Raw genomic sequence first — 25,259 nt, forward strand, 5'->3', positions numbered from 1 at the left:
GGATAACTCTGAGGTCTTCAGCCTGAGCGACTTGAAGGAGAGTTGCCATTTATGGAGATGGGAAGATGAGGGGAGGAGCTGGCTGTGGGTGGGGGTGAGGCGCAGCAGAGTTTGGCTTTGGACATATTCAGAGACTGCTTGCCATGTCGTCCAAGTGGAGATGTTGATCATGCAGTGTACATGCAGCTAGGACAGCTGAGAGGCTGGCATCTGACGAAAAGAAGCCTCAAAAGCATAAAAGAGGAGTGGGGGGGCTTATAAAATAACCCTCCTGAAAAAGTGTCAAGGCTTTTAAACTTACATCATCACTGTTTTTATATCACTTGTAAAGTTCTATAACTGTAAAAGGTGTGGCAATACCATGTTGCAGGAAGTGGCTGTAGCTGGTCAGTGGTTTCTAAAGTGTGGGCCTGAGGCCAACAGCATTAAATCTCCTGTGAGCTTGTTAGAGATGCAGATTATTGGGCCTCACCAGACCAGACCTAGTGAATCATAAACCCGGGGCAAAGGGCCGGAACTGTTTTGACAACTTCTCCGGGAGATTGTTATGAAGGTTAAAGTTGAGTGAGCTAGATAAGAAGTTTAGCATTTCTAGATTTTAATCATTTAAAAAGAAACAACTTTTTTAAAGGTAAAATGTCTTTATTGTTTGAAGCATTAAAAAAGTAGACAAAAATTGGTATGATATTTCATTTCTTAGTCTTCTCAATGAGGTTATAAAAATAGTGCCACTTAGTCTTATAAACTCTTGAAACTGTCTAGAAGTTCACACTTAGTATTATCTAAAAAGTCACTTAAAACACACGAGGTGATAAAACAAAATCACCTCATAAATACAATCAAAATTGCTTTGAGAAATTTCTAAATATAGACTCCTAGATAAATAGGACTTTTTTCTTTTCCAAAGCATAGACAGTATTTTCCCCATGTTATGCCTACAGGCGTCATAAATGTGGACTGCCTTCTCCTACCTTCTGTTCTAGATATAGGTTAACAAATGCAAACTAAATTCAGTTTTTTTTCAATTTAATCTCTTATTTTGTTTAAGATAAAATTCTTAATTTAAAACCAAGATCTTTTAGAATGCCGGGCTCACTTTCATTTTGTTTCAAATCACAATTCATTAAAAAAAAATAGGAAGATGATGCAAATGTTCTTTTAAAGTACTTATATTCAGCTACAAAATCACCCTTAACATTTCTGAAGCATGTGAACATACATGTGTGTATATTTTTAAATATTGCTGTTGCATTGTTCTGTGTTTTGAGGATTCTGCACTAACTTAATCTTCGTAAACTGAGATCACAGGTTTGGATACAACCCAAATCATTCAGTGCATTCATCTATGGAAGCAGATTCGTGCACTTTACATGTTTCTAACTCTTCATTTTCCTTCAGGTTGGTCAAAGAATAAACAAACAATGTATACCATAAATTAAATCGAAACCCTCCTGCCTTATGTCCTGTATGTGCTATTGCTAATTAAAATAAGTGTATTCTTTCTTGCTGTGGAGATTCTGCAGTTTGGGAGTTGTATGAGATCATCTTTTCAAGGCATAGGTAAAGAATACATTTTTTTTTTAACAGAAAGAAATACAGATCAGATCATTAATTCATTCTCTGCATACAAAATGCTATTTTAGAGGTAAGTGAATTATTTCACCCCAAGGGTATTATTTACACTAAAGAAGTACACCAGTTGTTTAAGGAATTGCCTGAACATGTTCAGTTTGAAATAACAATGAAATACAGAGATTTGATTACTTTACTGGCAGGATTTGGACTATTAATGAAAACTGACATTTAAAATAATATGGGGGAAAATAGAGCCACTTGAATGCTTATCACCTTATTACTGCAATCATAACTGGTAATGATTTGAATGAGTCCTCGGCATTGATCTGTGTGTCTAAATTAGTCCTTAATTATGCCTCTTCTGCCTTTTGTTTGATTGCTCACCCTTTTAAGAAATGCCATGATAATTAGCACATGGTTGTGTTGCATAAAGCATCTTGTACCACCTTCCTGAGTACGTGTACATGTGTTCATTTCTCGTGCCTCAGCTCCTATTTTTCTATTCAACTTTTCTGTTGGATGGCATTGAAAAGCCTTTGCTGATTTTCAAGGCAGTCTTTCAGCTTATCCTCTGTCAAAGTCAGTCGCTGCTCCAAGATTGAAACAGTCTGCAAGAAAGGAGGACAAAAGAATCAATGCCTGGTGACCCGGTGGTGAGGAGGAGGATGATGATCTCGGCACTATCTTTTTCAGAACTGGAATGCAACCCTTTTGCCAGGAGGTTGGCTCAGAAATGAGCCCCAGAACTTGCCCCGCTTCTGTGCCCTAACACAAGGCAAAGCACTGTCAAGCAGTTTGAGGAAAAGAAGAAAAAGGAACCATTTGAGGAAAACGGAGTAAATGATCAAGGCTCTGTAGGCAATTCTGAAGTCTGATCTTCTAAAGCATCGATGCCAGAGAAGAGGCCACATGAGGCATGTTAGGTAGTGTCGCAGGTGACATGGAATGTGGGAACATTCCAAGAACTAGAACTCTGCCAGCCACCCCAGAGTGCCTTGCATGCACCTTCCCCCGTAACAGCCCCTATCCTGACCATTATACTAATCACTTTTCTGCATGTCTTTATGGTTTTATCTTTCAAGTGTACATCCCTAGACACTATAACTGTATCTTACCCATTTTCAAGATTTGATGTCATTTAAAGTCTTTTAATCTACAGATACCCACTCTCTCCATTTATTTTCTTGATAATTTGTCTTTGGACAGGTTCAGGCCATTTGACCTGCAGCGCCTCTACCAGTCTGGATTTTAGGGACTGCATACTCTGGGTACAGTTTAATCTGTTCTTCTACCCTCTGTATTTTATGTAAATTGGAAGCTGGATTCAAAGGCTTGGTAAGACTCAGGTTAGATCCCTCGGTAAGACTATTCTTTCTTTTGAGGGCACGATAATAACATTTGCTTCTTTTTCTGTGTTGTTAGTAGCTACTTAATGCCTAGATCTATCGATTCTTAGAGATTGCCAGTGATATTCTAATTCCATCACTTAAAAAATTTATTAGTTGGGATAATTTATACAAGACACTTCTCTCATATATTATTTGGTTACCTGGTAGTACAGTTCATATAGGAAAAGCAGCATAAATGCTTGGTTACTTTAGTTGACAAGTTTCAAAATAATGAATTGATTCCCTACCAGCCTCTGAAGGTAATCAGTTTAAAAAAAACATTATCATCTAATAGTTTTTGCTCTCATATTCCGTACTATAGATCATGATTCTTTGAAATTAACGGCAATGCTAATAGCTTCTACTATTTCTTGAGTGCCTACTATGTGCCAAGCATTTTGCCTGATACTTTACATATATTATCACAATGTAAGATGCAAAAGCTTTTGATATGTGTATTATCAACACCTTTAACACTGGTTAACTCCACTTACCTACCAACCATCTTAAAAGTTATAATGAGAAAGTGATACTACAATCTGTACTGAATTATAAGCACTGCCACTGGGTTAGGAGATGATCAGTCATCTGTAATTAAAGTGAATCTGAATGTGTTTATTTTACTTGTTATTTGCCCATAGATTCACACTGTTCCCATTTTGCAAGTGTGCTGTGCCTGCTTTTAACTTTTCATATTTGAAGGAAAGTCAGTCCTTAAAAATTAAAAGTAAAAAATTACAGACTTTCAATAAAAGAAGGCAAAATGAGTCATGAAGCTGACAGAGTAGAAGATGGAAAGACCCTAAAGAGGACCTGCCACCCAATGTGACAGTGCAGGTGAGGAAGCCAGGGCCCTGGGGAACAGGCCAACCAAAACTAAAGCTGTCATGAAGCTGAGAGAAAAACTGCCTTTTAAAGGAAATGAAAGTCCGATAAACACAGTCACCTCTAGCACAATACTGCAAAGCAAAAATTGATGATTTTCCTATGATTTACATTGAACAGATCTTATGACTCCAAGGTCTCACAAGGCTCATTCCCACAATTGGTCATGACCCACATCCACATCCCTTAACTCCAAGGCCCTGAGATGTTATCTAAAGGGTAAAAATTTTAATTACTGGCTCTTAACCCAAAATGGAACCTTAAGAGTCCGATGCCAGGGCCTTGAATTCTCTGGAGATGAGGACTGGACATCTGGATGATTCTTAACTGCCCTGGTGATTATAACATACAGCCAGGGTTGAGAATAAGAATTAGATGATTTCTATGCATGAGCAATTTCAACTTGAAATATTTATTCTGCAAAAGTAATTGACGTCTTCTCTAGTTCACATTATAGCCTCTTTCTGTATAATTTAGGACAGTGTCTGCTCTGACAAATATTAGTATCCTCATTCTATTTATCAAAGAGGAACAATAAGAATTCTTTAAAGGAAACACTGAGCAGAGCTGGAAGGGCAACCTCGGATGTATCCATCTTAATACACCACTTCCATTAAATGACATCTGTATTTCCTGACCAAGAGTTGGAAGACCTTTGATATATTAAGATCCATGGTATCCCTTCTTTTTTTTTTTGCAGTACACGGGCCTCTCACTGTTGTGGCCTCTCCTGTTGCAGAGCACAGGCTCTGGACGTGCAGGCTCAGCAGCCATGGCTCACGGGCCCAGCCGCTCCGCAGCATATGGGATCCTCCCGGACCGGGGCACGAACCCATATCCCCTGCATCGGCAGGCGGACTCTCAACCACTGCGCCACCAGGGAGGCCCCATGGTATCCCTTCTTGCAGAAGTATATTGGCATCAAAGGACTAGGTAATATTCTAAAAGGGGAATATGGGGACCTCACCTCTAGAAGAACAGAGCATCAACATAAGGAGCTTTGGAATGAGGGAAGTTATACAGAGAGACATGTATCTCTCTCTCTCAGACAGAGAGAACTTCTTCAGAGTGAAAAACTAAAGCACTGCCGATATTTCATTCTAACCGAAATGATTAATCCCAATACATTTTTCTTATTGCCCTAAATATTTCTTTGATAATGTCGAAATCTGAATACACGGCATCAAAAATTCTTAGGGCAAAACATTACTGTCCAAAATCAAATAATACATTTGTAGCACGAAGTACATGGTCTCCCCTATTCACTTGTGGTCCTCAGATGCCAGATAGAGTACAGTGTGTGTGTGCACACATGCATACGTGTATATGTGTGCATGGGCTCTGACTTTGCCTCCATGAGGTTTAGAGCAGCTCAGCACAGCAGGCGCTGTTGTATTAACTACCACCTTGGAGCTTGCCTTGCTAAGAAAATTTTCTCCCTGCTCTGCTAGTTCTGCAACCTTCTGTAACTAGGATTTTGTACCTCTTACCACCAAGTGAAAAGCGCGCCAACCCACCTGTGTCAAAACATTGAGCTGTTCCATAATATGCTCTAACGCGTCGGTCACAGTGAGCGGTATGCTTCGTTGACTCTCGGAAGGGAGCTCACTCATTTCCTCTGTTTTCTTTTTCAAGGTTGTAGGTGAACATTCTGATGACATTAAAGAAGGGTTCAAGAAATATCCGCAGATCTCTTCACCCTTGTCTGGTAGAGTACGAACAGTGGTTTCCGTTGTCTTTGACACCATAGAAAAGATAGGAAGAGTTATATTTTCCAAACTTTAAAATGATATATATTAAAGTTTTCAACATTCCTCTTTTAAAAGCCCAGCTTTCATTTAATTGTTCATCTTCAACTACAGCAAATTATGGAAATTACAATTATAAGAAGGAAAAAAACGCTAAAAAAGGATGGACGAAATTCACAATTTTCCTTGTACTTTGTATGTATCTGTCTGAAAGGTGAGTTCCACCATTAAAAAGGTGGTTACATGCTAATTCTTGATTTTTAAAAAGTCACATCCATTAAATGACTATTATTTGATTTCTATGGGGAGGGGACAAGATGGCAGAGTAGAAGGACTTGAGCTTACCTCCCCTCATGAAAACACCAAAATCACAGCTAACTGCTGAACAACAATCGAAAAAAAGATGAGAACCTACCAAAAAGATACTCTACATCCAAAGACAAAGAGGAGGCCACACAAGACAGTAGGAGGGGTGCATTCACAGTATAATCAAATCCCATAACCACCAGGTGGGTGACCCACAAACTGGAAAATAATTATATCACAGAGGTTTTCCCACAGGAGGGAGAGTTCTGAGCCCCATGTCAGGCCCCACCCCCAGCCAGGGGACTGGCATCAGGAAGCAGAGGAGCCCCCAGAGCATTTGGCTTTGAAGGCCAGTGGGGCTTGAGTGCAGGAGCTCCACAGGACTGGGGGAAATGGAGACTCCACTCCTGGAGGGCCCACACAAGGTTTCATGTGCACTGAGATGCAGGAGCCTGGGCCACACCTACCTGTGGGTCTTGGAGGGTCTCCTGGGGAGGCGGGGTTGACTGTGGCTCACTGTGGGGACAAGGACAATGCTGGTGGAGGCCCCGGGGAATATTCATCAGCGTGAGCTCTCCTGGAGGTCGCCATTTTGGCACTGAGACCTGGCCCCACCCAACAACCTGCAGGCTCCAGTGCTGGGATGCCACAGGCCAAACAACCAGCAGGGTGAGAACACCACACCACCCATCAGCAGACAGGCGGCCTAAAGTCGTCCTGAGCCCACAGCCACCTCTAAACACACCCCTTGACATGGCCTTGCCCACCAGAGGGAAAAGGCCCAGCTCCACCCATCAGTGGGCAGGCACCAGTCCCTCCCACCAGGAAACCTGCACAGTCCCCTGGACCAACCTCACCCACCAGGGTGCAGACACCAGAAGGTAGAGGAACTACAAACCTGCAGCCTCAGAAACGGAGACTGCAAACACAGGAAGTTAGATCAAATGAAACGGCAGGGAAATATGTTCCAGACAAAGGAACGAGGTAAAACCCCAGAAGAACAACTAAGTGAAGTGGAGATAGACAATCTTCCTGAAAAAGAAGAGTAATGATAGTAAAGACGATCCAAGATCTCACAGAAAGAATGGAGGCACAGACTGAGAAGATACAAGAAATGTTTAAAAAAGAGCCAGAAGATTCAAACAAAAATCAAACAGAGGTGAACAATACAATAACTGAAATGAAAAATACTCCAGAAGGAATCAATTATCAGAATAAATGAGGCAGAAGAACAAGTGAGCTGGAAGACAGATTGGTGGAGATCACTGTCATGGAACATATTAAAGAACAAAGAAGGAATAGAAAGAAGGACACTCTCAGAGACCTCTGGAACAACATTAAACACACCAACATTCACATTATAGGGGTCCCAGAAGGAGGAGAGAGAGAAAGGGCCTGAGAAACTATTTGAAGAGATAATAGCCAAAAAACTTACCTAACATGGGAAAGGAAACAGTCACCCAAGTCCAGGAAGTGCAGAGAGTCCCATATAGGATAAACCCAAGGAAGAACACAATAAGACACACATTAATCAAATTGACAAAAATTAAATGCAAGGAGAAAATACTAAAAGCAACAAGGGAAAAGCAACATGTAACATACAAGGGAATCCCCATAAGGTTATCAGCTGGTTTTTCAGCAGAAACTCTGCAGGCCAGAAGGGAGTGGCATGATATATTTAAAGTGATGAAAGGGAAAAACCTACAACCAAGAATACTCTACCCAGCAAGGCTCTCGTTCATATTCAAGGGAGAAATCAAAAGCTTTACAGACAAGCAAAAGCTAAGAGAATTCAGCACCACCAAACCAGCTTTATGACCCATGCTAAAGGAACTTCTCTAGGCAGAAAAGAAAAGGCCACAACTAGAAATGAGAAAGTTATGAATGGGAAAGCTCACTGATAAAGGCAAACGTAAAGGTAAGAAGTCATCCACATACAAATATATCAAAACCAGCAATCATGAGGAGAGTACAAATGCAGGATATATTGGAAATGCATTTGAAATTAAGAGACCAGCAACTTGAAACAATCTTGTGTGATATATATATCTATATATCTATATATCTATATATATGCCTATATCCAAACCTCATGGTAACTGCAAACTGAAAATCTACAATAGATACACAAAAGAAAAAGCAATCCCAACACAACACTAAAGTTAGTCATCAAATCACAAGAGAAGAGAACAAAAGAGGAAGGGAAGAACAAAGACCTAGAAAAACAAATCCAAAACAATTAACAAAATGGCATAAGAACATACATATAGATAATTACCTTAAACATAAACGAATTTAATGTTCAAACCAAAAGACATAGACTGGCTGAATAGATACAAAAACAAGACCCATATATATGCTGTCTACAAGAGACCCACTTCAGATCTAGGGACACATACAGACTGAAAGTGAGGAAATGGAAAAAGGTATTCCATGCAAATGGAAATCAAAAGAAAGCTGGAGTAGCAATTCTCATATCAGAAGAAACACACTTTGAAATAAAGACTGTTACATGTGACAAAGGACACTACATGCTGATCAAGGGATCAATCCAAGAAGGTATAACAATTGAAATATATATGCACCCAACATAGAAGCCTCTCAATATATAAGGCAAACACTAACAGCCATAAAAAGAGAAACTGACAGTAACACAATAATAGGGGGGGACAGGTCTTTAACACCCCACTTACATCAATGGACAGATCATCCAGACAGAAAATCAATAAGGAAACACAGGCCTTAAATGACATATTAGACCAGATAGACTTAATTGATATTTATAGTGCATTCCATTCAAAAGCAGCAGAATAGACATTCTTCTCAAGTGCACATGGAACATTCTCCAGGATATATTACATGCTGGGCCACAAAGCAAACCTTGGTATATTTAAGAAAATGGAAGTCATATCAAGGATCTATTTTGACCACAACGCTATGAGATTAGAAATCAACTACAAGGAAAAAAACTGTAAAAAACACAAACACGTGGAGGCTAAACAATATGCTACTAAACAACCAATGGATCACTGAGGAACTCAATAAATACCTAGAGACAAATGAAAACGAAAGCACGATGTTCCAAAACCTATGGGATGCAGCAAAAGCAGTTCTAAGAGAGAAATTTATAGTGATACAGTCTTACCTCAGGAAACAAGAAAAATCTCAAACCTAACCTTACACCTAAAGCAACTAGAGAAAGAACAACAGACAAAACCCAAAGTTAGTACAAGGAGAGAGATCATAAAGATCAGAGGAGAAATAAAAAATAGAGACAAAGAAAACAATAGAAAATATCAATGAAACTAAAAGCTGGTTCTTTGAAAAGATAAATAAAATTGATAAACCTTTAGCCAGATTCATAAGGAAAAAAGAGAGGGCTCAAATCAATAAAATTTGAAATGAAAAAGAAGTTACAACAGACACCACAGAAATACAAAGGATCATAAGAGACTACTACAAGCAACTCTATGCCAATAAAATGGGCAACCTAGAAGAAATGGAAAAATTCTTAGGTATAATATTCTAAGACTGAACCAGAAAGAAATAGAAAATATAAACAGACCAATCACAAGTACTGAAATTGAAACTGTGACTAAAAATCTTCCAACAAACAGAAGTCCAGAACCAGATGGCTTCACAGGTGAATTCTATCAGACATGTCTTTCTGAAACTATTCTGAAAAATTGAACAGTATAGAGGTTCCTTAAACAACTAAAAACAGAACTGCCATATGATCCAGCAATCCAACTCCTGGGCATATATCTGGAGAAAACCATAATTCGAAAAGATACATGCACCCCATTGTTCATTGCAGCACTATTTACAGTAGCCAGGACACGGAAGCAACCTAAATGTTCACTGACAGATGAATGAATAAAGAAGATGTGGTACATATATACAATGAGATATTACTCAGATGTAAAAAAGAATGAAATAATGCTATTTGCAGCAACATGGATGTACCTAAAGATTATCATACTAAGTGAAGTAAGTCAGAGAAGGATAAATATATGATAGCACTTATATGTGGAATCTAAAAGGATGATACAAAAGAACTTATTTACAAAAGAGAAATAGACTCACAGACTTTGAAGACAAACTTATGGTTACCAAAGGGGAAAGGTCAGGGGGAGGGATAAATTAGGAGTTTTGGATTAACATCTACCCACTACTATATATAAAATAGATAATCAACCAGGACCTACTTATAGCACAGGGAATTCTACTCAATATTCTGTAAAAACATATATGGGAAAAGCATCTGAAAAAGAATGGAGATATATATATATATATATATCTATATATCTGAATCACTTTGCTGTACACCTGAAACTAACACAACATTGTAAATCAATTATGCCCCAATATGAAATAAAAAATAAAAAACTATTACTTTAAAACATGAAAATAATAAGCGTTGGTGGAGAAATTGGAACCCTCATGCATTGCTGTCGGAATATAAAATGGTCACCTGATGTGGAAAACAGTTTGGCTATTCCTCAAAAGGTTACAATACAGAATTAGCATACAATCTAGCAATTCCACTCCTGAGTATATATACAGTATATATACACAAGGACTGAAAGCAAGGACTTGAACAGATACCTGTACACCAATATTCATAGTGGCATTATTCACAATGGTCAAAAGATAAAAACAACCCAGTACCAATCAACAGATAAATGTATAAACAAAATGTGGTACACACATACAATTGAATATTATTTAACCATAAAAATAAATAGAATTCTACTACATGCTACAACATGAATGAACCTTGAAAACATACTAAGTGAAAACAAGACACAAAAGAAAATACCATATGATTCCACTAATATGAGGTACCTGGAATAGGCAAATTCAGAGAGAGTATAGGTTACCACGAGCTGGAGGGGAGAAGAAACATGGGGCTTATGTACCCATTGCTTAATGAGGACAGAGTTTCTGTTTGAAATGATGACAAAGATCTCAAAATAGTGGTGATGTGTACATAACATTGTGAATACTTAATGCCAGGGAACTGTACACTTAAAAATGTTTAAAATGGTCAATTTTATGATACATATATTTTACCACAATAAAACAAATAAGCCCTCCAAACGTATAGCAATAAAAATCTAAAAATAAAATTAAGAAAACAACTCAGTCTACATGAGCATCAAAAAGAATAAAATGTTTAGGAATAAATTTAACAAAAACAGTGCAAGGCTTATATACCAAAAACTACAAATAAACCATCAGTGAAAGAAATTAAAGACCTAAATAAATGAAAAGACATTCCATACCCCATGTTCATGGAACATAAGACTTAATATTGTTAAGATGGCAATATTCCCCAAATTGATATATACAGGTTCAATACAATCCCCATCAAAATCCCAGCTGCCTGTTTAAAAGAAATTGACATGCTGGTCTTAAAAGGCATATAGAAATGCAAGGAACCCAGAATAGCCAAAATAATATTGAAGGATACAGTTCAAGACTCACATTTCCCAGTTTCAAAATTCACTACAAAGCTACAGTAATCAAGACAGCATGGGGCTGGCATAAGGACAGACATACAGATCAATGGAATAGATGGACCTTTCCATATACGGTCAATTGATTTTTGACAAGGTTGCCAAGATAATTTAATGGAAAATAATAGTCTTTTTCAAGAAACTGTGCTGGGAAAACTGTGTTTTTTAAATTCAAAAGAATGGATTTGGGCCCCTACCTCACACCATGTACAGGATTAACTCAAAATGGATCATAAAGTTAACTACAGGAGTTAAAACAATACAAATCTTAGAAGACAACATAGGAGTAAATTTTCCTCACCTTGGATTAGACTGAAGCTTCTTAGATACAATACCAAACTACAAATGACAAAATAAATAACAAATTGGACTTTATCAAAACATAAAACTTTTGTGCTTCAAAAGACAACAAGAGGGACTTCCCAGTGGTCCAGTGGCTAAGACTCCATGCTCCCAATGCAGGGGGCCTGGGTTCGATCCCTGGTCAGGCGGCTATATACCACGTGCCGTAACTAAGAGTTTGCATGCCACAATGAAGATCCTGCACACAGCAAAGATCTTGCATGTCTCAACTAAGACCCGGCGCAGCCAAATAAATATTTTTTAAAAGTAGGTAACAAGAAAGTGGGAACAAATCTCGCAGAATTGGGGAAAATATTTGCAAATCGTGTATTTGATGAGACTTGTACGAGAACATATAAAGAACTCTTACAACTCAACAATAAAAAGACAACCCAGGGCCTCCCTGGTGGGGCAGTGGTTGAGAGTCCGCCTGCCGATGCAGGGGATACGGGTTCGTGCCCCGGTCTGGGAGGATCCCATATGCCGCGGAGCGGCTGGGCCCGTGAGCCGTGGCCGCTGGGCCTGCGCGTCCGGAGCCTGTGCTCCACAATGGGAGAGGCCACAACAGTGAGAGGCCCGCATACCGCAAAAAGAAAAAAAAAAAAAAAAAAGACAACCCAATTAAAAATGATCAAAGGATTTGAATAGACATTTCTCTAAAGAAGATGATACACAAATGGTCAATATGCACATAAAAAGGCACTCAATATCGTTATCAGGGAAATGCAAATCAAAACCACAATGAGATACCAATTCATACCCATTAGGATGACTAAAATAAAAAAGAAAGAATATAACAAGTGTTGGTGAAGATGTAGAGAAACTCGAATCCTCACACATTGCTGGTGGGATTGTAAAATGATGCAGTCACTTTGGAAAACAGTTTGGAAAAATTCCTCAAAACATTAAACATTGAATTACTATGACCCAGTGATTCCACTCCTTGGTATATACCCAAGAGAAATGACATCCTTTACATAGATCCACATAAAACTTGTACATGAATACACAGCAGCATTATTTAGAATAGCCAATAAAATGGAAACAACCTGTATACATCAGAATGTTGTGATAATTAATGGAAAAACAAAATGTGGTATTATCCTTACAATGGATATCAGTTACCCACAAAAAAAGAAAGAAGTACTGATACATGCTGCAACAACACGATGAACCTTGGAAACAGTAGGCTGAGTTAAAGAAGCCGTACACAAAGGCCACATACTATGTGATTCCATATGAATGAAATAGTCGGAATAGACAAATACAGGAAGACAGACTGAGATTAGTGGTTGATGAAAATACTCTAAAATTATTTTTGGAGTGATTAAATATTCTAAAATTAGACAGCGGTGATGGTTGCACAACTTTGTGAATATTCTAAAAATCATTAAATTGTACACTTTAAAATGGTGAGTTTTCTAGTATGTGAATTATCTCGTTAAAGCTATTTTAAAAACAGAGTCCAGGGCTTCCCTGGTGGCGCAGTGGTTGAGAGTCCGCCTGCCGATGCGGGGGACGCGGGTTCGTGCCCCGATCCCGGAGGATCCCACGTGCCGCGGAGCGGCTGGGCCCGCGAGCCATGGCCGCGGAGCCTGTGTGTCCGGAGCCTGTGCTCCGCGACGGGAGAGGCCACAGCAGTGAGAGGCCCGCGTACAGCAAAAAAAAAAAAAAAAAAAAAAAAAAAAAACAGAGTCCAAATATATGCATCACAGAAATCACAGAATTTTTTAAAATTTTAATCAATTTTTCATTCCTGGTTGTCACTGGCATATGAGAGTTCCAGACAGAAGGTACCTCAAACATGGCAAGTGTACTTCTAATGATGATGGTGGTGGTGACAATCAGCATGTACAGAGTTTACTGGGTACTTGGCATTGTTTCAAGTGCTTTACACATGTTAACTGGTTTAATCTTCACAATAACCCTATCAGGTATGTTCTGTTCCACTATTATTCTCATTTTTCAAACTAAGAAACAGAGATACAGAGAGACTAAATAACTTGCCCAAGCTCACACAGGTAGGAAAGGTGTATGAAACATAACCAATCATAGATCTAAGAGATGCCAAAGCACTCTGGGTATTGTAACCTTGGGATCAAAGCCACTGTTTTCCATGATCTTCCCAACCATTTTTAGGAAGATGAAAACTTTCAAATTTCCCTCTGTCATAATCTTACTAACTCATCATTTGTTGAAAATAATAAAAACAAACTCAAAATCCACCACCCCCAGTTCAAGCTTATTTTAAAATATGCATAAAACACATCTTAGTACTCCTACCCAGCCGAGTGGATCTGCTCAGGTTCTTTTTGTTTGTTCACTTAACAAATACTTCTGGAGCCTCGCTCTGTGTGAGGCACAGTTCTCAATGGTGAGAACCCAGCAGTGGGTGGCAGGACCCAAGACTCTGCTCTCCTGAAGCTTATGTTCTGGTACCTTCAGTCATTTGGTACTTTATCTTTTCTACTTTTCTTTTGTTGCATACCAGCCTATGTTTATCTCCAAAACCATCCTGGTCTCTGAGCAGTTATGCTCTGTACCCCCAGGTTTTCCACCTTTGTGATACACCTGACAATATTAGGGTCTGAACCTAAAATACCTGAATGAAAATGACTTTTTTGGGCAGAAAGCACTCATTAAAATCCACACCCCCCCCCAAAGAATCCTATTACTAATGCTTTTAATTACTTAACTGTGTGATGAAGAAAATCTAAAACTGTCCTTGAAATGTTCAGAAGCAAAACTCCTAGCAATCATAGATCACAGAACAAGTTCACATAAAGGATTTTTAATGCCACTCATTAGCTGGGCCCAGAAGCACCTATGACCTACTTATTCATGTCCTGAGCTAAGGGAACTTAGAAAACAATCTACAGCACTTACCTACCTGGGTCCCCAGCTATTGGCTGGTGGCAAACACTGAAATAAAAGCAGTGTAAAAGTGAGTATGGAATATGTGAAGAATTCACCAAGAAGTCCTGTCTCACAATCACAGTCTGCATTCCTGGTCCTAGGCAGCCACCTCATTGACTGGGGACATTGTATGGATGGCCGTGCAAAGCCATCCTCACCCTAAAATAAATAATTCCTGCTCAAAAGACAGACTTTTTTTTTTTTTTTAACATTGCTTCTGCTGTGCTTTCTCTGCTCTCCTAGCATGACTGAATCTTTTTTGATCTCCAAATATCAGCTTAATTGTCACATCTTCAGAAAAGTAGTCCCTGACCACCTTAATGAAGGTGGTCTGTCTACTGGCTACCATGGCATCCTGATGTCTTCTTCCATAACTGATCAGAGTTGTCTTTTCCTTTTCTATTGTCTCTCTCCCTCACTAGACTGTGTTATGCCTACTCTTCTGACAACTGTACCCCCTGGATTTAGCAGAAACGTAAATATTTTTGAATATGTTAACCACTTACATGCAGAGTTTATCACCGTTCTCACAGATGGAAACCAAACTCTCTATGGCCAGGACAGTCTTTTTTACACAATCACAACATACCTAAGTATGTACACACATGGTTGCAAATATAACTAATTGTAGTAGCAGCTCCGGCCCTTCGTGGGAAAAGGCCTCAATCTAATTAACAAATTGGTCATCGAACCCTGGGGGACTGCAGTCAGGGTGGTTAGTGAAGAAAGGGCAATAGGAAATGGGCCAAGAAAGATTTAAGGCCGTAGACAGGCTAGGCAGGAAAAGATCCCGATAACCTTAACAATAGTTTTCTTGTTTGGGACCAAAAAAATATATATATATATATACTGTCATATGACACATAAAGATGAATAGAAAAGGGAAAAGGGTGTGGGCAGAGAGAAGAAAAGTACGAGATCTCCATCCCACATTAGCCGACTGACAGATCTGTTCTCCGGTCTCTCAAAGCTATTTGGACCTAGATATTAGCAGATTCCCACCGACCAAGCCTGCCTTTGCTTCCTGTTTGTACAGGAAAAGAGCAAGATGCACAGCTTGGGGAAGTTTCAACGCTCTCATTCTTTTAAAAAAAAAAATGAAAAGGGGAAAAAAATATGTCTAAGATTCTGGGTTATTAAAAGTCTAGCAAATGGGGCTGCAGTGCCTGCTTGCTCCCAATACACTGAGGTCCTCTCCCACGTCAGAGTTGCTAATATTCATTGTTTGGGTGAATGCTTAGTGAACACTGACAGTATACTAAGCATTTACCAATGTTAAATGTGAGTACAATGTGATACCAGCAATCAAGGAGTCTCTGTTATGGGGAGAGAATTAAGACAGAGCAAGCCTGGGATCCCCTGCAGGGCCTGGCACATACTGGCAGTGAATAAACAAGAAACACAAGCAAATGATTGTAAGAAAAGAACAAATGCTTTGGAAGTCCATAAAAGGAAGAAATCACACATGTTCCCTTACCTCTTACTTTTTTTTGCAGACACTTGAAGTACAGCAGGGTAACAATAACATTCATTGATTGATCCAGCAAACGAAGGCCTCCTATAGGTAGGCATTAAAGCTACAGCAAAGAACAAATCAGATAGGGTACCTTCCTTCAAGGAGCTTACAGTTCTCCAGGGAACCAGTTCCTTCAAATGGATGGCAGGGCAGTTACCACGCTTAAGTTCTCCTTGGATGAACTCATGGTTGCCATCTCAAAGATGGGAAATACAGCCTCACCAAGTGCACAGAATGAATGTGTGTGGCTAAGAAATCCTTATCCCTACAGGTTAAAAGGCTCCACTTTCCCTCTGAACATATATAATAGAGTAAAAAATACAGAGTTGACTGATGCAAACTACTTTGATAGTCCTGAGAGCTATATATAAAACCTGTCACATTCTGGGGACAAATGACTCTTAACAGGTTGTTTAAATGCCATGATTAATTTTAATGCATAAAGTTTCATTTGTCACATTAGAGAATGAATTCTTTTAATGCATCAACAGAAAGTGAAAATTGTGGCATTTGCAAGTAAATTTTTATTGGGAAATTAACCATTCAACAATGTAATCAAGGTCTACACATTTAAACTACTATTTATATCATTAACAATGAAACATTCAAGATACTGTGATGCCCAATTACATATGGAAGTTCATGCATTATATTTATTCTCTTCCTCTCCTCTTCTCTCCCCCGTCTACTACCCTTCCTACTTACCGACTCACTGTCTGGGCTGGCAAGTCAGCACTAATCACTGGCACCACTTCACTCTCAAGGAAGCAAAAGACCTGTACTCTGAAAACTATAAGATGCTGATGAAAGAAATCAAAGATGACACAAACAGATGGAAAGATATACCATGTTCTTGGACAGGAAGAATCAATATTGTCAAAACGACTATACTACCCAAGGTAACCTGTAGAGTCAGTGCAATCCCTATCAAATTACCAATGGCATTATTCACAGAACTAGAACGAATAATTTTTAAATTTGTGTGCAACACAAAAGACCCAGAATAGACAAAACAATCTTGAGAAAGAAAAACAGAACTGGAGGAATCATGCTCCCTGACTTTAGTCTATACACCAAGCTACAGTCATCAAAACACTATGGTACCGGCACAAAAACAGAAATATAGATCAATGGAACAGGACAGAAAGCCCAGAAATAAACCCACGCACTTATGGTCAATTAACCTACAACAAAGGCACGAATATACAATGAAGAAAAGACAGTCTCTTCAATAAGTGGTGCTGGGAAAACTGGACAGCTCCGTGTAAAGGAGTGAAATTAGAACACTCCCTCACACCACACACACTCATAAGTCGTGTTCATGCCATTAGTAGAGCATTCATCACCTCTCATTATATTTGTGCTTTCATGTCTATATTCCCTACCAGGTCATGCGTAGGAGGGTAGGAGCCATAACTTGGTCATCGTTCTTCCTCAGGTGCCTAGCATAGTGCATGAGACACATACAGGGCTCAACATTTGTTGAACGGAATTCAGCTGACCGTCCTGTATCTGCTGAGCCATCCTCAAAATGTAAATATTAATAATTTGACAGTATTTGGAGAGAAGTATTGATATAAATTCAAAGTCAAGCCAGTACAATTCTCTTCTAAAAATTACTATCTTAAAGGCCTCCTCAAAGGCACAGTGAGGGAGCAATGGAAGCATTTATCACTTAACTGCAAATCACTTCTTGATTGTTATCCCCCCAAAGTGTATTTGATGGTTTCTGGTGAAATAGCATAAGTGTGAACATGCAAAAGGAGGTACTTCACGTGTAAAGATAAGCAGTGACCTGAACTGCAGATACATATTTAATAAATGGGTTAAAATAAGTCAGTTTGGGCTTATACTTAACATTTCTGGTTTTGGTTTAATTCTGTAAGTAGAGAACAAAACAGACCAAAGTCAGCACAGTCTATCCCAAAGTGGTCTTGATCCCTCTAGCTAAAGTGAGTTTCCCATCACTGAAGGTTCTCAAATAGACTAGGGGTGATCACTTGTCAGGGATATTGTGAGAAGTAAACAAACATCAGATCAGGAAATTCAAACTGAATGCCCTTTAAAAGTCTGTTCCATTCCTGACATTCTGAGATTTTTAAAATCACTACACACACGCACACACACACACACACACACACACAAAATGCCTGCCTGAAATAGACTAGGATAACAAAAAATACCTTTGCCTGGACAAAAATAAAAGCAAATATTGCTTTTCAAAGAAAGAATGGATCATTTATCTTCAACAATAACATTTAGAATAGGGATTAGAAACTCCAATAATCTTTATATGGGATATCAAACAATGAAGACATACCAGTTATTCAAACAAAATTGTTTTTATTTAGCACCTACGTGCCAGGAAAATTCTAGGTGCCAGAGATATAGGTGTATATTAGTTTCCTACCACTGCTGTAACAAATTACCACAAGTTTAGTGGCTTAAACCAACACAAATTTACTTACTATCTTGAAGTTCTGAAGGTCCAAATAGATCTTACGGGGCTAGAATCAAGGTGTCAGCAGAGCTGTGCTCCTTCTGGAGGCTCCAGGGGAGAATCTGTCCTGCCTTTTCCAGCTCCTTGAGGCTGCCTACATTGGTGGCTCTAGGCTGCATCACTCCAACCTCTACTTCTCTGATTCCTATGCCTCCCTTCCCCTGTAAGGACCACTGTGATTGTGTTGGACCATAATCTAGGATAATCGCCCCATCTCAAGATCCTTAACTTAATCACATTTGCAAAGCCCCTCTGCCATATAAAGAAACATATTCACAGATTCTGGGGATGAGGACTTGGACATCTTTATGGACCATCACTCTGCCTAATAACAAGAAATTGTTAAACAAAAGAGACCCTGCTGACATGGGGTTATAGTCCAGTGAATAAATAGATAGATATGTGATGTCATGTCAGGTAGTAACAATGGTTATGAAGAAAAATAAAGCTGGGCAAGGTGTAACATTATGATTTAGCTCCACTGATGGTGCATTTTTTAATTGGGGTAGAGAATAAATTGGGGGCATGTTAAGTTTGAGATGCCTATGAGCCTTCCAAGGGGAAGAATCATGAATATAATTGGAAATACATGATTCTAGATTTCTGTGGCGAGGTTGGGGCTAAAGATATAAATTTGGGAGTTATCAGAATACATATACATATATTTACCAGTTTTTATAAAGGATACAAATGAACAGCCAGGTGAAGAGGTACATAAGGCAAGGTCTGGAAGGGTACCAGTTGCAGAAGCTTCTGTTCCCTTGTGGTTGGGATATTCAGCATGTAACTATTTACAGCCATGGCTCTATGATCAAACCAGAGGGAGAAGCCAAACAAGAGAACAGTTGCCAAGACTTGAGAAGGCAGGAAGGGAAGGAGCAGAAAGGTGACTAGCGACCCATGAGGTAGGAGGGGTACTGGACCCGAAGGTAGGTAAGGAAAAAGTTTCAAGGGGGAGGGAGTGATCACTAAGACCAAGTCCTATAGAAAGGCTGATTTGGATGAATCACTGGGACCTTGACATGAGTGGAATGGTGGGGACAAAAGCTTAACTGAAGTGGATTCAGAAGAGTAGAAAGTGAAGACACGAAGACTGAATATATGCCTTTCTTTGGAGGAGTTTTGCTATAAAGGGGGGCAGCGCAATGAGACGGCTTGGAAAGGGACGAGGGGTCACATGACGTTTTCCTGTTTAAAGACGGGAAATACATTACACACGTGGGCTGATGGAAAAGATCAGACAGAAAGAGAGCACCGATGTCACAGGACGGTGAGGAGATAACTACTCGGTAAATGGATTGCTAGGCGGTACTGAGTGCCCCTGGAGCTCTGTATAAATAAATTTAAAGGGAGATCAGTCAGCATGGCTGTCTAGTCGAATTCAGTTGCTTGGGTGTAGGTATAGAGTCGGCAGAAAAAAATAGATTTAACCAGGCTGAAGTTTTTTGGGGTGAGTACAATGGAGAGAGAAAGGGGAAAGGGTATGGCTACGATGATGGACTATAGAATCTAAGCCCATAAAGGCGAGACACACAGACACAGAAGGTGGGCAATGAAAAGGAAGAGGCTCAGTGAATTGGAGGTTCTTCTGAGGTTGAGGAATTATCAAAACTGAAGGACTAGAGGAAGTGGTGGCCAGTGCGTGGGAGGCTTTACACTGAGTTTACCATTAACACAAAGGATTCAGACAGTCACTGAGTTCATCTGAGAATCCTGACCAAGAGAGGATGGCTGTCTTTCAGAAGTGACTCAGAGTGTTGCTCTGTCTTTGGTTCTTTCCTTGAGATCAAAAGCCAGTGTTAACCAAGAAGTGGATGGATTAATCAGAAAAACAAAGAAGAGCTATGGAGTCACCCATGTGGGGCTGTCACAGGACCACAACACAGGCAGGATTCATTCCCAATTTCTAAAACTCTTAAGAAGAAAAGGCTGTTGATCCTGAAGAAGAAAACCGCATCTCTTCTATGTTATATCTGCACAGTGTATTGTATATCCTTGTAGGAACATACCCACCTGATCCAGTGTGATTGATTTAAAAATACTTCTAGGATAAAATCAGAGAATGTCATGTGAAATTTGTGTCTCCCAGACTAAAGTCGCTGAGCTGAGAAAGCCTTCTGTTTATCCTTTGGGAAAAATCATACATCTTTTTCTCAAAGAGAGAGAAAGAGGCTTTGGGTATAAGGTTTTACTCAGGGCTTTGATTTTTCTTCTTCAAACCAAATTGGAAATTTCATGTTTGTCAGAAGACTTGAAAAACACCCCCGCCCCTATGCAACTATCAACTAGAATATCTGAGTGATTAATTCAGTGCCCTTGAAAATGACAGCCGAGGCCAAAAATCTGTCTATCTTTGTCTTTAATCTTTACTGTCATCTCCAGAGAAGCTTATTAATTTTGAAGCCATGAATAGGTAGGATACAGCTAGGACAAATAAAATCTGTACAAAAATTTCCTTGCATGTTTCACTATTTACATGATTAGGCAAACATAAACTGTGAATCCCTTAAAGGAATATTTGTCTTCTAATGCCCTATGCTGAGTCTAGAACTGGGCACTGCACCAGATAAAGTTTAATTCATGATAAAGTACTTACCACAATTATCTGGGGGAGGTGGAGGGAGACAGCGGGTAGTCAGTGAACTAGAATTAGTACTCTCTCTTCTGAGTTAATATAAAACTAAAAATTCTAATCCCAGTATTCTAGACAAATAGAATGCCAATAAAACTTTCTGTAAATTCCAAAGGGAAAACAAGTAGTCATTACATCTTTTGTGAATCCTGCTGTTATACCCCAAAGGCCTACAGAATAAGGGATTCATTCTTATTATCTCCTCTTCCATATAGAATCAACAAGAATATTTTATGCAAGTTGCTGAAATGACAAGGGCAGAAATCAACCACTCTTTATAGCGATACCTTACTGTGTTCAAAAACGGTGTGTGCATGTGTTAATCTAAATTCTGAGGCAGGTAATAACTTATATTGTACAAGGACGTACTTTTTAAAAAGATATTTTACATTCAAGTAAGGATTACATCTTGGAGAAAACTGAAGTTTGACTTGGAAAACCACATTTGGTTTAGTTTCACCCACATCATGTCTCAAAAAAGCCATCTGTTCACCTTTCAGAAAGCTGCCGCTTCTTTGCATGCAGAACAGCAATCAAGTGAAATTAATACAGGCATGAATAAGCAACGCAACCGCACAGCAACACTAACATTTCTGAATGAATCTGTAATCCCTCTTTTTATCTCATAATAACTGAGTTTTTAAGTGCCAATTTTGCTTTCAAAAATTCGTTGAGAATAAAACTAAGTGAAGTAAGTCAGAAAGAGAAAAATATCACATGATATCATTTATATGTGGAATCTAAAATATGACACAAATGAACCTATCTATGAAACAGAAACAGACTCACAGACATAGAGAACAGACTTTTGGTTACCAAGAGGGTGGGGGAGGAATGGATTGGGAATTTGGGATTAGCAGATGTAAACTATTATATGTAGAATGGATAAACCACAAGGTCCTATGGTATAGCACAGGGAACTATATTCAATATCCTGTGATAAACCATAATGGAAAAGAATATGAAAAAGAATGTATATATATATGTATAACTGAATCACTATGCTGTATGGCAGAAATTAACACATTGTAAATCAACTACAATAAAGTAAAAAAATTTTTAAATTCAATGAAGAGATATAAGAATAATAAAGCAACCCTCTCCCCTACCATAAGAAACAAAGTATACCTTTTATGATCTATCTCCCTACCCGTCCCTCTTAAAGGATACCACCATCTTGAATATTGTGTCTATCATCCCAACCTATGTCCCTTTACTTTTATCACATAGGTAGACACCCCTAAACAGCAGTATTGCTTCTGTGTGTATTCGAGCTTCACATAAAATAGCATTAGATCTCTTTAGTATTTTCTGTTAACCAACATTGTTGGATTTGTCTATGGTGTTGCAGGTAGGTCTACTTCACTTATTTTCCCTGCCAAATAGTATTCCATTGATTGGGTATTCCACAATTTATGTGTCCTTTGTACTGTTAACTAGCATTGAATTCCACAGTAAGCATTCTTATAAATGTCTCCTGTACACAGGTAGGTGAGTTCCTCTAACGTGTCATAGTTCAGTTATAGTTTTACCAGATACTTTCCCAAATGGTAGAATCAACTTACTCTTCCATGAGCAGAAGAAAATCCCCCCTTTTTCTACAAAGTCAAAAATATTTGATTGTCAGGCATTTTAAATTTTAACAAAATTATGGGCAGGAAATGGTACCCCATGGTTTTAATTTCATTGTTTCCGTGATTACTGGTAACTTGAGCATATTTTTTGTGTATATTGATCATTCTTCTGCAAATTACCTATTTAAGTCCTCTGTCCACTGTTTAGTTGGTCTACTTCTTTTTTCTAATTTATATTTAAGAGTTCCTTCTATAGAGAGAAATGCAAATCAAAACAACAATGAGGTACCACCTCACGCCAATTAGAATGGCCATCATTTAAAAGTCTACAAATAACAAATGCTGGAAAGGATGTGGAGAAAAGGAAACCCTGTTACACTGTTGCTGGGAAGGTAAGTTGGTGTAACCACTGTAGAAAACAGTATGAAGGTTCCTCAGAAAACTAAAAATAGAACTACATATGATCCAGCAATCCCACTCCTGGGCATATATCCAGACAAAACTATAATCCAAAAAGACACATACATCCCTATGTTCTTAACAGCACTATTCACAACAGCCAAGACATGGAAGCAACCTATATGTCCTTCAACAGATGAATGGATAAATAAGATGTGGTACATATATACAATGGAATACTACTAATCCATAAAAAAGAATGCCATGTGCGGCAACATGGATGCAACCAGAGATTATCATACTAAGTAAGTCGGAAAGAGAAATACCATATGATATCACATATATGTGGAATCTAAAATATGACACAAATGAACCTATCCATGAAACAGAAACAGAATCAGGGATATAGAGAATAGACTGGTGGTTGCCAAGGGGGGAGGGAGGTGGGGGAGGGATGGAGTGGGAGTTTGGGATTAGCAGATGCAAACTGTTATATAGAGAACGGATAAGCAACAAGGTCCTACTGTAGAGCACAGAGAACTATATTCAATGTCCTGTGATAAACAATAATGGAAAAGAATATGAAAAAGAATGTGTGTGTATGTGCGTGTGCGTATATATATATATATATGTATAACTGAATCACTTTGCTATATGGCAGAAATTAACACAACATTGTAATTCAACTATACTTCAATAAAAATTTTAGAAGTTCCTTATATATTATGGATACCAATACTTTGTTTATATGTGTAATACATCCCCTACTCTGTGGATTGTGTTCACTTTTATGGGATTTTTTACAGAAGTTTTTTGTTTTAAATGTAGTCAAATTTATTAAACTTTTTCTTTTATGATTTGTACATTTTATATTTTGCTTAAGCAATCCTTGCCTACCCAGAATACATAAATATATTCTTCTGTTTTCCTTTAGAAGTTTTGAAGTATGGGGTTTCACACTTAAGCCTTTAACCCATCTGGTATTGATTTCATTTGTCGTTAAAAGTAAGAACACAATTTTTTTTTTCATATAGCTAGCTGTCCCAGCAGTATTTATTGAATAGTTGACTTAGTGACAAACCCATCTTCATATGTCTACAAAATCAGGCCTTTCATAGACCAACCATCTGCACTTGTGTGGGTCTGCTTATGTGCTCTCCATTGTGGACTCTTTGTCTCTCTGTGTAACAATATCACACTTAGAGCTTAACGAGTCCCCAACCTTCAAATTTCTTCAAAATTGTCCTGCCTATTTGGGGCCCTTTGCTCTTCCATGTATGCCATAAAATCAACTTTTTAGGTTTCATGAAAAATCTTAATAGGATGTTTATTGGAATTGCCTTGAATTTGTAGATTTATTCAGGGAGAACTAACGTCTTTATGACACTGAGCCTCCCTAACTACAAACATAATATTCCAAAACACATGGAACATTTAATAAATTTCAACTTATTCTCTCGTGGAGGCCACTCTAATATTTTCTGCATCTTTTCAATTTTAGTATACGTGCTGCAAAAGCAAATACACCACCACCATTTTAGTATCATGATAATGTACATGGAGAGCCGACCAAACCAACAAGCCAAATGTTGTCCTCAAATAACTACCCTCATTATTTTTATGAAACACAAAATTATCACAGAGTCAGGATTATTTAGAATAAATTTCTGAAAAATTATTTCCTGGGCTTGCTGACTCTCTTAAGATAAATAACGCCATTCTTTGACCTCTTTTATAGGCCTATTTTCTGTTCCTCAAAACTCTTCAAGTGCCAAGTTCAGGAGAAGTGAGCTGTGTGTTAAAAGTCATGAGATAATTTTTTTTTTAATAGCACATACACAGTAACTCATGCTTTGCTCATTTCAATAAGACTAGCTTCTTTACTGTGTTTTAATACTATGAAGAGGCAATTTTAAGGCAGAAATTTATCCAATCATTTAACAAAGCTACATCCAG

At 38.5% G+C, this 25,259-nt stretch overlaps 1 protein-coding gene across 3 annotated transcripts in view; it reads right to left on the reverse strand.

Annotated features, from left to right (window-relative positions):
• Positions 1–632: 632 nt before the first annotated feature.
• Positions 633–25,259, reverse strand: part of POC1B (POC1 centriolar protein B) — a 109,499-nt gene continuing 84,872 nt past the window's right edge. For all 3 annotated transcript variants that reach the window (XM_082636017.1, XM_082636016.1, XM_082636015.1), the window contains 2 exons: positions 5,366–5,584; positions 633–2,183 (listed from right to left, as the gene is read on the reverse strand). In XM_082636017.1, the coding sequence (XP_082492143.1) occupies positions 2,079–2,183; positions 5,366–5,584 (324 nt within the window). In that variant the 3' untranslated portion in view covers positions 633–2,078. The remainder of the gene's footprint in view (positions 2,184–5,365; positions 5,585–25,259) is intronic.

The sequence above is a fragment of the Mesoplodon mirus genome (assembly GCF_964341445.2).
Source record: "Mesoplodon mirus genome assembly, chromosome: 11".
NCBI lineage: Eukaryota > Metazoa > Chordata > Mammalia > Artiodactyla > Ziphiidae > Mesoplodon > Mesoplodon mirus.